Source organism: Coregonus lavaretus (genome assembly GCF_964263955.1).
Source record: "Coregonus lavaretus genome assembly, contig: HAP1_SCAFFOLD_969, whole genome shotgun sequence".
NCBI classification, from domain to species: domain Eukaryota; kingdom Metazoa; phylum Chordata; class Actinopteri; order Salmoniformes; family Salmonidae; genus Coregonus; species Coregonus lavaretus.
The window spans coordinates 102,745-116,911 of record NW_028165999.1 but is presented as its reverse complement, the minus strand read 5'-3'; the positions used below and the strand labels follow the sequence as shown (position 1 = coordinate 116,911).

At 41.5% G+C, this 14,167-nt stretch overlaps 1 protein-coding gene across 1 annotated transcript; it reads right to left on the bottom strand.

Annotated features, from left to right (window-relative positions):
- Window positions 1-12,979: 12,979 nt before the first annotated feature.
- LOC311115211 (GTPase IMAP family member 9-like) lies at window positions 12,980-14,080 on the bottom strand (the record flags this gene model as incomplete). Its single annotated transcript, XM_084190409.1, has 1 exon — window positions 12,980-14,080. One exon carries the CDS (start codon window positions 14,078-14,080, stop codon window positions 12,980-12,982), a length of 1,101 nt encoding a protein of 366 aa, XP_084046535.1.
- Between the last annotated feature and the right edge of the window lie 87 nt (window positions 14,081-14,167).

Below are 14,167 nucleotides of genomic sequence, written 5' to 3'. Positions count from 1 at the left end.
CCCATGTTTCATGAGCTGACATAAAAGATCCCAGAAATGTTCCATATGCACAAAAAGCTTATTTCTCTTACATTTTGTGAAGAAATTTGTTTACATCCCTGTTAGTGAGCATTTCTCCTTTGCCAATATAATCCATCCACCTGACAGGTGTGGCATATCAAGAAGCTGATTAAACAGCGTGATCATTCCACAGGTGCACCTTGTGCTGGGGACAATAAAAGGTAACTCTAAAATGTGCAGTTTTGTCACACAACACAATGCCACAGATGTCTCAAGTTTTGAGGTAGCGTGCAATTGGCATGCTGACTGCAGGAATGTCCACCAGAGCTCATACCAGAGAATTTTATGTTATTTTCTCTACCATAAGCCGCCTCCAACTTCGTTTTAGAGAATTTGGCAGTACGTCCAACCGGCCTCACAACCGCAGACCACGTGTTACCACGCCTACCCAGGACCTCCACATTCGGCTTCTTCACCTGCGGGATCGTCTGAGACCAGCCACCTAGACAGCTGATGAAACTCATTCTGATTGGCTGGGCCTGGCTCCCAAGTGGGTGGGCCTATGCCCTCCCAGGCCCACCCATCCATAGATTAGGGCCTAATTTATTTATTTCAATTGACTGATTTCCTTATATGAACTGTAACGCAGTAAAATCATTGAAATTGTTACATGTTGCGTTTATATTTTACTATATTACAATTTTACTATACTACTACATTACTATATTACTATTTTACTATACTACTACATTACTATATGACTATGTTGCTACACTATTACATTACAATATAGTAAAACTATATTAATATACAATGCATTTGGAAAGTATTCAGACCCCTTGACCTTTTCCACATTTTGTTACGTTACAGCCTTATTCTAAAATGGATTAAATAAAAATTTTCCCTCATCAATCTCATCATTGAAGGTCCCCAAAACCCTGTCAAACTGCAGCAACCATTTATTTTTTCATATTAATGATACTTTCCTTTACACAGACAAAACCACTGCAATTGGACAGAAGAACTCACAGAGCTAAGCTTGCTTTATGCAGGTTTACATCATATAGGCCTATTAAAAAGTAACTCACACAGTCTATTTACGGTGCATTCAGAAAGTATTCAGACTTTTTCCACATTGTGTTACGTTACAGCCTTATTCTAAAATTTATTAAATTGTTTTTTCCCCTCATCAATCTACACACAATACCCCATAATGAAAAAATTAATGATAAATTTTTTTTATGAAAAATCACGTTTACATCAGTATTCAGACCCTTTACTTAGTACTTAGTTGAAGCACCTTTGGCAGCGATTAAAGCCTAGAGTCTTCTTGGGCGTGACGCTACAAGCTTAGCACACCTGTATTTGGGGAGTTTCTCCCATTCTTCTCTGCAGATCCTCTCAAGCTCTGTCAGGTTGGATGGGGAGTGTCACTGCACAGCTATTTTCAGATCTCTCCAGAGATTTGTCCTGAAGCCACTCCTGTGTTGTCTTGGCAGTGTGCTTAGGGTCGTTGTCCTGTTGGAAGGTGAATCTTCACGCCAGTCTGAGGTCCTGAGCGCTCTAGAGCAGGATTTCATCAAGGCTTTCTCTGTACTTTGTTCCGTTCATCTTTCACTCGATCCTGACTGCTCTGCCGGTCCCTGCCGCTGAAAAAAATCCCACAGTTATATTCACATTGCAACTGTAGCCTACATAATACATGATCTACAGTCAGATATTATAGAACCATCTATAAATTTAATTGGTGGCAATGTACAAAAACTTTCACATTTTCAAAGAGCAACTAAATTAATTTCCCCTCCCTCCTCTCCCACCTCTCTGTCTCCTCTCCCTCCTCTCGCCCTCCTCTCCCTCCTCTCGTCCTCCTCTCCCTCCTCTCTCCTTCCTCTCCTTCCTCTACCTCCTCTCCCTCATCTCTCCTTTCTCTCCCTCCCCTCTCCTTCCTCTCCCTTCTCTCTCCTTCCTCTCTCCCTCCTCTCCCTCCTATGTCCTTCCTCTCCCTCCTCTCTCCTTCCTCTTCTTACTCTCCCTCCTCTCCCTCCTCTCTCCCTCCTCTACCTCCTCTCTCCTTTTTCTCCCTCCCCTCTCCTTCCTCTCCCTCCTCTCTCCCTCCTCTCTTCTTCTTCTCCCTCCTCTCCCTCCTCTCTCCTTCCTCTCCCTCCTCTCTCCCTCTTCTCCCTCCTCTCTCCTTCCTCTCCGTCCTCTCTCAGTCCTCTCTCCTTCATCTCCTTCCTTTCCCTCCTCTCCAACCTCTCTCCCTCCTCTCCCTCCTCTCTCCTTCCTCTCCTTCCTTCCTCTCCCTCCTCTCCCTCCTCTCTCCTTCCTCTCCTTCCTCTACTTCCTCTCCCTCCTCTCTCCTTCCTCTCCCTCCTCTCTACTACCTCTCCCTCCTCTCTCCTTCATATCTCCCTCCTCTCTCCCTCATCTCCCTCCTATGTCCTTCCTCTCCCTCTTCTCTCCTTCCTCTTCTTACTCTCCCTCCTCTCCATCCTCTCCCTTCTCTCCCTCCTCTCTCCATCCTCTACCTCCTCTCTCCTTCTTCTCCCTCCCCTCTCCATCCTCTCCCTCCTCTCTCCCTCCTCTCTCCTCCTCTACCACCTCTCTCCCTCCTCTCCCTCCTCTCCCTCCTCTCTCATTCCTCTCCTTCCTCTCCTTCCTCTCCTTCCTCTCCCTCTCCTTCCTCCCTCTCTCCCTCCTCTCTCCTTCCTCTCCTTCCTCTCCCTCCTCTCTCCTTCCTCTCCCTCCTCTCCTCTCCCGTCCTCTCCCCTCCTCTCCCTCCTCCTCCTCCTCCTCCTCTCCTTCCTGTCCCTCCTCTCCTTCCTCTCCCTCCTCTCTCATTCCTCTCCTTCCTCTCCCTCCTCTATCCTTCCTCTCCTTCCTCTCCCTCTCCTTCCTCCTCTTTCTCTCCTCTCCTTCCTCTCTCCCTCCTCTCTCCTTCCTCTCCCTCCTCTCCCTCCTCTCTTCTTCCTCTCCTTCCTCTCCTCTCCCCTCCTCTCCCTCCTCCTCCTCCTCTCCTTCCTCTCCCTCCTCTCCCTCCTCTCCTTCCTCTCCCTCCTCTCCTTCCTCTCCCTCTCTTCCTCCACTCCCTCCTCTCCCACACATTGATAAAACCTAGGCGTGCAGAGTAGGCCAGGTAAAGCAGGAAGTTGAGAGTGGTTAGCACGGCAACCGTCACTATTGGGGGCGGTTGTAACCAATGTTCCCTGTAATATTTTTGGGCACTAAGCAAATTTCAAGTCTGCTGAGTGCAAATTTAAACCTTGTAAAATGTCTGTGCAACTTCTGGTTCACGTTTACAGTGAACACTGAGGCTGTACCCACTTTAAGTTACAGTTTTAACAGTGGTCAAGTAGGCTACTGTGGCTATTTGATCATAATGTAGGTCTACCATAGTGGCCTCCCATAAAAAACAATGGAGAAAATGCATCCCATAACATTTTAACATGGAAATAGCTGTTCTATCATTCAGCCTACAGTAGCAGCCAATGTGTGTTCAATGTAGGCCTACATTCCATGAGACTTTTGAAAAAAACATGGAGGGCTTGACATTAACCTGTTTACCCACTTGTCTGTCAGACAAGGAGGTGACTGAACACGTTGTGTTGTTTGATGCAAGAAACCACTTTACAAAAGAAAATTAATTATTATTCCCATTACTATATTACAGAGAAACAGACAAATTATGCTACCCTCTGCCTATTGGCTACTTAGTTTATTCAAGCCTGTCTAAAAATACTACACTGCCCCTTTAAGACATAAAAAGGTTTTCAAAGATGGCTAGAAATGTACACGTTTTGTGCTCAATCACTCCCACATTGCTGACTACAAATTAGCTATAGCTGGGCTAATAACTCACTAACTAGCAAATAATATGAACAAATATGCACACGTGGCTACACGCAGCTCTCTCTTTGATATCAAAACAAGTGCATCTACTTATGACCGCTCATGCTGTAAAACAGTACAGTTCAAAGTGAATGGCACAAATCCATGTATGGCAATGGCCTATTTGCATATAGGCCTACTGCAGCTCCGATTGGTTATGGCGCACCGGTGTTTTACGGTCAAGTTATACAGGGGAGTGGGGGATATGTACTGTAATACAGAAAGAATACAGTAAGAATACAGTAGCAGTTCACTTGTTCAGAGTCTTTAGTTGTGTCTGAGGAGGGGATCAGTGCTTGTCCTGTTCTTATCCAGTGTTCTGCAAGAACATAAAGAAACAAAGAGAGATTTAGGGCCAGGTGATTCACAGAACATCCATAACTGTGAAACTGAAACTAATAACATGACTCTCGGTTTTACATTTCAATACATACGAGCAGTTCTTGGAAATGGTTCACAACCAGTTGTTTTCTATGACTCCGTCCCAAATGGCACCCTATTCCCTATGTAGTGCATTATTTTTTAACACAGCCTTGAAGGCCCAAAAGTACTGTACTATACAGGGAATATGCTGCCATTTGGGACACATCCTACATCTCCCTTTCTCCCTAGTGAGCCACCTGATGACATGCTCTCCTAGTCTAGTACACACATTCCATCAACATGAACTGACTCTGTTCTACGTTTATATGCGTGAGAGCAGGGTCTTATTCACTAGGACGAAACTAAAGCAAATGGGCTGAAACGGGGAGGGTCTACCTCAACTTGTCCAATAATAAACGCTTGATATTACTGTGATGCAACGAAGAGACTCAGATCAGTTTCGTTTCCTCAGATAGTGGATTTTAAACAACATACATTTCCTAAGATTTCATAAAAAATAAAGCAAGTTACTGAGTATTTTGAGGATTTGAGGATTTAGCAATGCTGTTTTGTTGTTTGGTGAACAGCACCATCAGATGGACAGGTTTGTGATGGTTGAAAGATCAAATCATTGTGAATAATAAATGCATAGAGTAAAAGTGTAGAATAAAGCACCACACATGTGGACCATGGTATTGACTACAGACACAAAAACACATTACAGAGAGAGGGAATGTTATCATCATACCATATTACACATGCATAAAGTGATGGCTGTAGGAGTGTTCATTGGTGTATATTTTCAAAACTTTTTATTTTTATTTTTAACCCACCTGTAGCTGTAGTGGAGGTCTTGGTCTGTTTTCCATCTTCAAAATTCCCTGCTAAGCCATTTGGACTGTTGTTCACTCTCAGACAGACAGACAGACAGACAGACAGACAGACAGACAGACAGACAGACAGACAGACAGACAGACAGACAGACAGACATAGCTATAAGATACTTGTTGAAATGTAAACACTGTAACAAGCATACTAAGATCATGTAGTTTATTGCATCAAGGATGAAAATATCATATTTAACACAGAGTTTATTGGGTATATAGAAGAAATACAGTTACAGTGCACATTAGCAGAGCACCTTAACCAGACACTCAGACTAAGTCGTAAACCTTTACACCCGTACCTTTATAGGGGTTGAATATTAAATTGGAACATAGTAAAAGCCAATTGATGGTCAATCTGGCACCTGTATAGTCCGTACAGCATTTACTGCGTTGCGGCCTCTGCAGATGTCAGGGCATTCATACTTCTTCTGCTTCCTGGAGCAGAGCTGTTGTGAAGGAAGTTGTCAAGGAAGTGAGTTTGTGTTCATACAGGACGTACCGCCCTTTTTTGTTGTCTGAGTAGGGGAAATGCTGTAAATTAAGATGACTCAGTGTATTTTGAAAGATGAGACTTTGAGGATTATAATAAATACCACGTTGATGTCATACAAGCAAGCCAAACACCCGTGAATCCAAATGTGCACTTCTAGTTTCCAAATCATAAAACTCATGTCATATACAATGTCAACTATGTTTGATTTACAGTTACAAGATGACATCGGGTCATACCCTGGGTTATTCTGAACAGAATGAGCCTATTTGTATTTGTATTTGTATTTATTATGGATCCCCATTAGCTGCTGCCAAGGCAGCAGCTACTCCTCCTGGGGTCCAGCAAAATTAAGGCACACAAAACATTACATTACATTCATAACAGATTTCACAGCATTCAAAGTGTGTGCCCTCAGGCCCCTACTCCACTACCACATATCTACAACACAAAATCCATGTGTATGTGTGTGTATAGAGCGTATGTTATCATGTGTGTGTATGAATGTGTCTGTGCCTATGTTTGTGTTGCTTCACAGTCCCCGCTGTTCCATAAGGTGTATTTTTAATCTGTTTTTAAAATCTGATTCTACTGCTTGCATCAGTTACCTGATGTGGAATAGAGTTCCATGTAGTCATGGCTCTATGTAGTACTGTGCGCCTCCCATAGTCTGTGCTGGACTTGGGGACTGTGAAGAGACCTCTGGTGGCATGTCTTGTGGGGTATGCATGGGTGTCTGAGCTGTGTGCCAGTCGTTCAAACAGACAGCTCGGTGCTTTCAACATGTCAACACCTCTCACAAACACAAGCAGTAATGAAGTCAATCTCTCCTCCACTTTGAGCCAGGAGAGATTGACATGCATATTATTAATGTTTGCTCTCTGTGTACATCCAAGGGCCAGCCATGCTGCCCTGTTTTGAGCCAATTGCAATTTTCCTAAGTCCCTCTTTGTGACACCTGACCACACGACTGAACAGGAGTCCAGGTGCAATAAAACTAGAGCCTGAAGGACCTGCCTTGTTGATAGAGCTGTTAAGAAGGAAAGAGTAACGCTTTATTATGGACAGACTTCTCCCCATCTTAGCTACTGTTGTATCAATATGTTTTGACCATGACAGTTTACAATCCAGGGTTACTCCAAGCAGTTTAGTCACCTCAACTTGCTCAATGATGACAGTAGATATCACTATATATCAATGATTACATTCAATATCACTATGTAGCAATGATGACAGCAGATATCAATATATATCAATGATGATTGTAGATATCACTTTATATCAATGATCACAGTAGATATCACTATATATCAAGGATGACAGTAGATATCACTATATATTAATGATGACAATAAACTGCACTGTATAGCAATGATGGTAGTCATGGCAACCAATACTCTAGACTTCTAAATAGCTCAGTGGAGTTTTCCTTGTTCAATCTTGTTCTGAGGTAAGGTCTGCCTCTAGGGCAGAATTAATGTGATTGGTTGGGTGAAAGCTCAACAGTCAGTGGGTGGATCTTTTCAGCGACCCGTGAGAGTGGAAATAAGAAAAGGCCTCACTAGGAGACAGGTTGGTGGTAGCCTGGTGGAAACAGCCTGATCACTGCGTCCACCATTCTGTTTCACTTCACGAATCAGTTTGGCCTTTCTCAAATAGATGGGCGTTTAGAATAAGTTAGAAAATGGCCGGTCCAATCAGAATCCTCTCAAAAACAATGTGTGGGTTTAGGACAAAATCCCACTTTGCCAAAAACTGTGCTTTGAAATGGGCTGTCCTCTGATTGGTTGAAGGTGATCTGATTGGTTGAAAGAGAACAGTGACGATTTTAGCATGTAAATCTTGGCGGGGCACACAAAACAAAAAATGTGGGATGAATGCCAGCAAAGCCACCACATTACACTGCACGACACAACACTAAACAATACATTAATTGAACTATAACGGTGACAAACGTTGCCCACAAACTGTTAGGGCCTACATAAAGCTGTCCCAACAGCAGTCCCAACAGCAGTCCCAACACCTTACCACTGCTACATCTGGTATCAGCGGAGCCTTGTCTGGCAGCGAAACAGTTCATTCAGCCTCATTTACTGCCTTTAAAAAAAACTAAGCTGATATGGCTGACTTGCTTAAACAAATGTGGTTTCTACTGGCTATTGAGATGTACAAACTATGGCATAAGAGGACGACAAGCGGATAACAGGCAATCCGTAATTTTGATTAAGACATTAATAAGCGAGCTAGGACGGACGTAGTCAATATAACTATTTGTTCAGCACTTTTGAAATGTACAGCGACAGAATACAGAACACGGAACGTTCTTACAGTGTTCTCCCTGTACACCAAGTCAGAACCATAGGATATACAGTTGAAGTCGGAAGTTTACATACACCTTAGGCAAATACATTTAATCTCAGTTTTTCACAATTCCTGACATCCTAGTAAAAATTCCCTGTCTTCGGTCAGTTAGGATAACCACTTCATTTTAAGAATGTGAAATGTCAGAATAATAGTAGAGAGAATGATTTAGTTCAGCTTTTATTTATTTCATCACATTCCCAGTGGGTCAGAAGTTTACATACACTCAATTAGTATTTGGTAGCATTGCCTTTAAATTGTTTAACTTCGGTCAAACGTTTCGGGTAGCCTTCCACAAGCTTCCCACAATAAGTTGGGTGAATTTTGGCCTATTCCTCCTGACAGAGCTGGTGTAACTGAGTCAGGTTTGTAGGCCTCCTTGCTCGCACACGCTTTTTCAGTTCTGCCCACACATTTTCTATAGGATTGAGGTCAGGGCTTTGTGATGGCCACTCCAATACCTTTACTTTGTTGTCCTTAAGCCATTTTGCCACAACTTTGGAAGTTTGCTTGGGGTCATTGTCCATTTGGAAGACCCATTTGCGACCAAGCTTTAACTTCCTGACTGATGTCTTGAGATGTTGCTTCAATATATCCACATCATTTTCCTTCCTCATGATGGCAACTATTTTGTGAAGTGCACCAGTCCCTCCTGCAGCAAAGCACCCCCACAGCATGATGCTGCCACCCCCATGCTTCACAGTTGGGATGGTGTTCTTCGGCTTGCAAGCAGTCCCCTTTTTCCTCCAAACATAACGATGCTCATTATGGCCAAACAGTTCTATTTTTGTTTCATCAGACCAGAGTACATTTCTCCAAAAAGAACGATCTTGTCCCCATGTGCAGTTGCAAACCGTAGTCTGGCTTTTTTATGGCGGTTTTGGAGCATTTTTCACACCAAAGTATGTTCATCTCTAGGAGACAGAATGCGTCTCCTTCCTGAGCAGTATGACGGCTGCGTGGTCCCATGGTGTTTATACTTGCATACTACTATTTGTACAGATGAACATGGTACCTTCAGGCGTTCTGAAATTGCTCCCAAGGATGAACCAGACTGATTCAATATATCCACATAATTTTCCTTCCTCATGATGCCATCTATTTTGTGAAGTGCACCATTCCCTTCTGCAGCAAAGCACCCCCACATTATGATGCTGCCACCTCCGTGCTTCACAGTTGGGATGGTGTTCTTCGGCTTGCAAGCGCCCCCCTTCTTCCTCCAAACATAACGATGGTAATTTTGGCCAAACAGTTCTATTTGTGTTTAATCAGACCAGAGGACATCTCTCCAAAAAGTAAGATTTTTTGTCCCCATGTGCAGTTGCAAACCGTAGTCTGGCTTTTTTATGGCGGTTTTGGAGCAGTGGCTTCTTCCTTGCTGAGAGGCCTTTCAGGTTATGTCGATATAGGACTCGTTTTACTGTGGATATAGATACTTCACAAGGTCCTTTGCTGTTGTTCTGGGATTGATTTGCACTTTTCACAACAAAGTACGTTCATCTCTAGGAGACAGAATGCGTCTCCTTCCTGAGCGGTATGACGGCTGCGTGGTCCCATGGTGTTCATACTTGCGTACTATTGTTTTTACAGATGAACGTGGTACCTTCAGGCATTTGGAAATTGCTCCCAAGGATGAACCAGACTTGTGGAGGTCTACAATTTTTTTCTGATGTCTTGGCTGATTTCTTTTGATGTCAAGCAAAGAGGCACTGAGTTTGAAGGTAGGTCTTGAAATACATCCACAGGTACACCTCCAATTGACTCAAATGATGTCAATTAGCCTATCAGAAGGTTCTAAAGCCATGACATCATTTTCTGGAATTTTCCAAGCTGTTTAAAGGCACAGTCAACTTAGTGTTTGTAAACTTCTGACCCACTGGAATTGTGATACAGTGAATTATAAGTGAAATAATCTGTCTCTAAACAATTGTTGAAAAAATTACTTGTGTCATGCACAAAGTAGATGTCCTAACCGACTTGCCAAAACTATAGTTTGTTAACAAGACATTTGTGGAGTGGTTGAAAAACGAATTTTAAGGACTCCAACCTAAGTGTATGTAAACTTCTGACTTCAACTGTATAAAGGGGGCACATAAGCAGACAATGAAAGCACTTAATTACAATATTCAATGATTACATTTCTCTAAAACAGGTTATAGGCTACATGTGCACCACCAAGTCAGAATAGTCAGCTAAATTAAGAGCGGAAAATAGACCAAATGAACAGGGTGAGGCACATGGGCTACTAACAGCTTACTACACAACATACACTTAGTATTACTTTCATAGCTACAGTATACATATCTCCCTGGCATATTACATCATTTATGAGGCAGCAAAGAATACATTTTTGAACTCACCTTGTTATGCTGTGCTCACTTGAACAGGAAGGTGGCCCGGAGGTCATTCATGGGCAAATTTTGTCATCAAAGTCTGGCATTCTCTGGATTTCTGTTGCTTTCAAGACAACTGGGAACTCGGAAAAAAACAAGGTTGAATCATGATGACGTCAGTGATCTTCAGGTCGTAGCTCTAGAAAGAGTCCCGAGTTCCGGATTTACTATTCCGAGTTGGATGCCCGTTCAAAATGTATTTTCTCAGTCGGAGCTAGTTTTTTTCGGAGTTCCAAGTTGTCTTGAACTCGCTGAAGTCAGCTTTAGCAGTTTCGAGTTAACAGTTGTTTTGAGCGCGGCACAAATCATGCTTCATTAACAGCATGGCTAATGTTGAATGTTTATAATTTTAAACTTGGAAAAGAGACCCTTAATCCCAGACTTGGGACCACACAGCCACTCCACTGAATCTAGAGAATATTACCAATAACTACCCTCCGTATTTTCCGTTAGCTGCCCCACCACCACAGAAAGCACTGAGCTAGGCAGAAACACCTGCATTTTGGAGCTGCCTTACTCAAGAAAGCAAAAAAGACACCATGTTTGTATGCGGCTTTATTAACTAAATTATTGTTTAGTTGTTTTTTTTACATTGTTTGCAAACTGATTTATGACATGTATTAATGCCAAAATAACATGCAAAACAGGCAAGCCCCCCCCAAAAAACAGCAGCGATAAGGCTGGTTCCACCAGGCCAGAGCTGCAAAAAGTACCGAATTGTCATACTTATATACTTATATTTTAGCAATTTCATTTACTTTTGATGCTAAAGTCTCAAAAATAAAAGTAAAAGTATAAATCATTTCAAATTCCTTACTTTAAGCAAACCAAATGGCACCATTTTCTTGTTTTTTTCTTTATTTACTGATAGCCAGGGTCACACTCCAACACTCAGACATCATTTACAAAGGAAGCATGCCTGTTTAGTTAGTCCGCCAGATAAGAGGCAGTAGGGATGGCCAGGGATGTTGTCTTGACAAGTGCGAGACAATGGAAAAACTTTCCTGTACTGATAAGCATTCAAAATGTAATGAGTACTTTTGGATGTCAGGGAAAATGTCCTGTATATATAATGTGTTCTTCTTATGTGTTATTTTTCATTTTACTCATTACATCATTTACATTGAAAGGAAATATTTTAATTATTTAAAAATATCAATCAAACATTTGCTCCTGTAATTCTGTAAAACATTTAAATCAAATATTTACTACTTTTCCTGTTATGCTAAGCATTCAAAATGTGATGAGTATTTTGGGGTTTCAGGGAAAATGTATGGTGTAAAAAGTACATGATTTTCTTTAGGAATGCAGTGAAGTAAAAATAAAAGTTATATAAATCGTAAAGTAGAGTACAGATACCCAAAAAAAACTACTTAAGTAGTACTATAAAGTATTTTTACTTAAGTACTTTACACAACTGCACCAGACTAGGTTGGTGGTGGGTGAGGGGGGGTATCACGTGGGTTGCCTGTGCTTTAACTCAACCAATTACATTTCTTGCCAAAACTTAAACTTTCACATAAGTTTCTGCCTTTGAGATAGAGCTGCCCTGAACAAGATACTGAATAAGTAAAACTCTAATATGCTCTAAATACCTCTTAGGCTTTAAAATAAATTATTGTTTTAATGTACACATGAATATCCAACAGATTGTGAACAACTAGCTATTTTATTGATTTTGCAAGTAATTCAAACAATAGAGTGTGGAATGCATACCAGTCCACAGTCCTAAAGACCTAATAATTAAAAATAGTAAATACAGAGAATACCATAGTGATCATTAAAAAACAGGAATATTTTTGAGTGAATAAACTTAATATGTCCACAGTGTTGGTAATTGCTACTAAGCTGATGTCACTGACTACACTTACAAAAACTAAAAGCTATTAATCTGTGAAAAGGGAAACCTTGATATAAAATCTACATTGTGGTAAATATGATTTTATGAGCCACTTCTCTGTCTCCAGAGACAGGGATGTAATCTTGCATGTTATATACAGTATAATGCGTTCTTTTTGTGTGGTATTTTTTATTTTACTCATTACATAATTTACATTGAAAGGAAATTATTTTTCTTTTAATCATTTGAAAATAGCAATCAAACATTTGCTTCTGTAATTCTGTAAAACATTGAAATCAAACATCTGCTACTGTAATTCTGTTAAAACATTGAAATCAAACATTTGCTACTGTAATTCTGTTAAAACATTGAAATCAAACATTTGCTAATGTAATTTTGTTAAAACAATGACATGTTATAACATTTGATTTGTCTGAAAAATGTTTTATTTGTTTGAACGGTCACTTAATTTTCACAAGACACAACGTTTTATTGTTCTTACTTTTTTGTTCTTCTGTGGTATAGCACTGACTGGTGTGTATAGTACTGACTGGTGTGTATAGTACTGACTGGTGTGTATAGTACTGACTGGTGTGTATAGTACTGACTGGTGTGTATAGTACTGACTGGTGTGTATAGTACTGACTGGTGTGTATAGCATTGACTGGTGTGTATAGTAAACTATTGAAACACACGTTGCTATCACTCTTTCACTCATTTCACCTGTGTTTTCTGAATACCTAGAGTGCTCTTGCTACTAATTTCCATCACTCAAACTCAGTTTGCCGTACCCCTCTGACTTACATCGTACTTTGCCCATGATACCTTCAACCTCCTCCCTGACTGCTTTACCCACCTTCCAGACTGCCTTAGCTGCTTTCTCTGCTGCCTCTGCTGGTGTCTCTGCATCCTCTGCTGCAGCAGCTCCTACTATCCCCCCTCTTATTGCTCCCTCAGCAACAATTCTTCCAGCCATGCTTGCTGTTATTACTACTCTTGGTCCTACTGCCGCAAGTTCAGTTATCTTGGGTATATTACCAAGTACTGAGTGAACAAATTTTACTGCCCCTTCAACCCCAAGGAGAGCTCCCACTATTGTACCTGTTGCTATCCCTGAAAGTTTGATCAGGAGTGTCTTCCACACGTTTTCTGTGGCCTGTTTACGGATCTCTTTCAGTGACTTCTTTTCTTTTGACTTCTTTGTAAGAATCACTATCTCTTCTTGTATTTCTCTCTCTACTACTTGGAGCATCTTGTTGGTGTAGCATCCTCCTCCGTTCTCGCTCACCATCTCCTCTATGGTGTTGAGTAGCTCTGCTACTTGGTACTGGTTGTTCCTGTACTGATCCTGCTGATTGGTGTTCCAGTATTTGTTGTCGATGACGTGACAGCGGCCTCCACATTTCTCCACAAGCTCACTCAGTTTCTCATTTGTTTTCACAAAATCCTGAATAGTTTGTCCTTCAGGAAGCTGGTCACCATAAGTGAAGAGAACTGTAGCGTAATTGAAGGCCTCTGGTGAAAAACATTTCTGAATTTCTGCAATGACTTGTTCCTCGTGGACTGTGTACCTGTCCACTCTAAGCACAATGAGAAATGCATGTGGCCCCGGAGCACACTCTACAATACATTTCACTAGTTCAGGATTCAGCTCCTTTTCAGGGACGACTGTGTCAAAGAGTCCAGGTGTGTCTACTACAGTGAGTTTTCTTCCATTGATTTCCTTGGTCTTTGCTTCACACTTGTGCGTTTCGGAGTTGGCTGAACTACCGATCTTGAACTCCTTTCCTCCTCCTAAGATGGTGTTTCCTGCATTGCTTTTACCCCATCCTGTTTTCCCCAGCAGCACAATCCTCATTGGGTTTAACTCTATAGGGAGGAGGGGTTATCATTATGAATTGAATGAATTTGAATAGATACACTGTACATATTATTTAGAGTAATA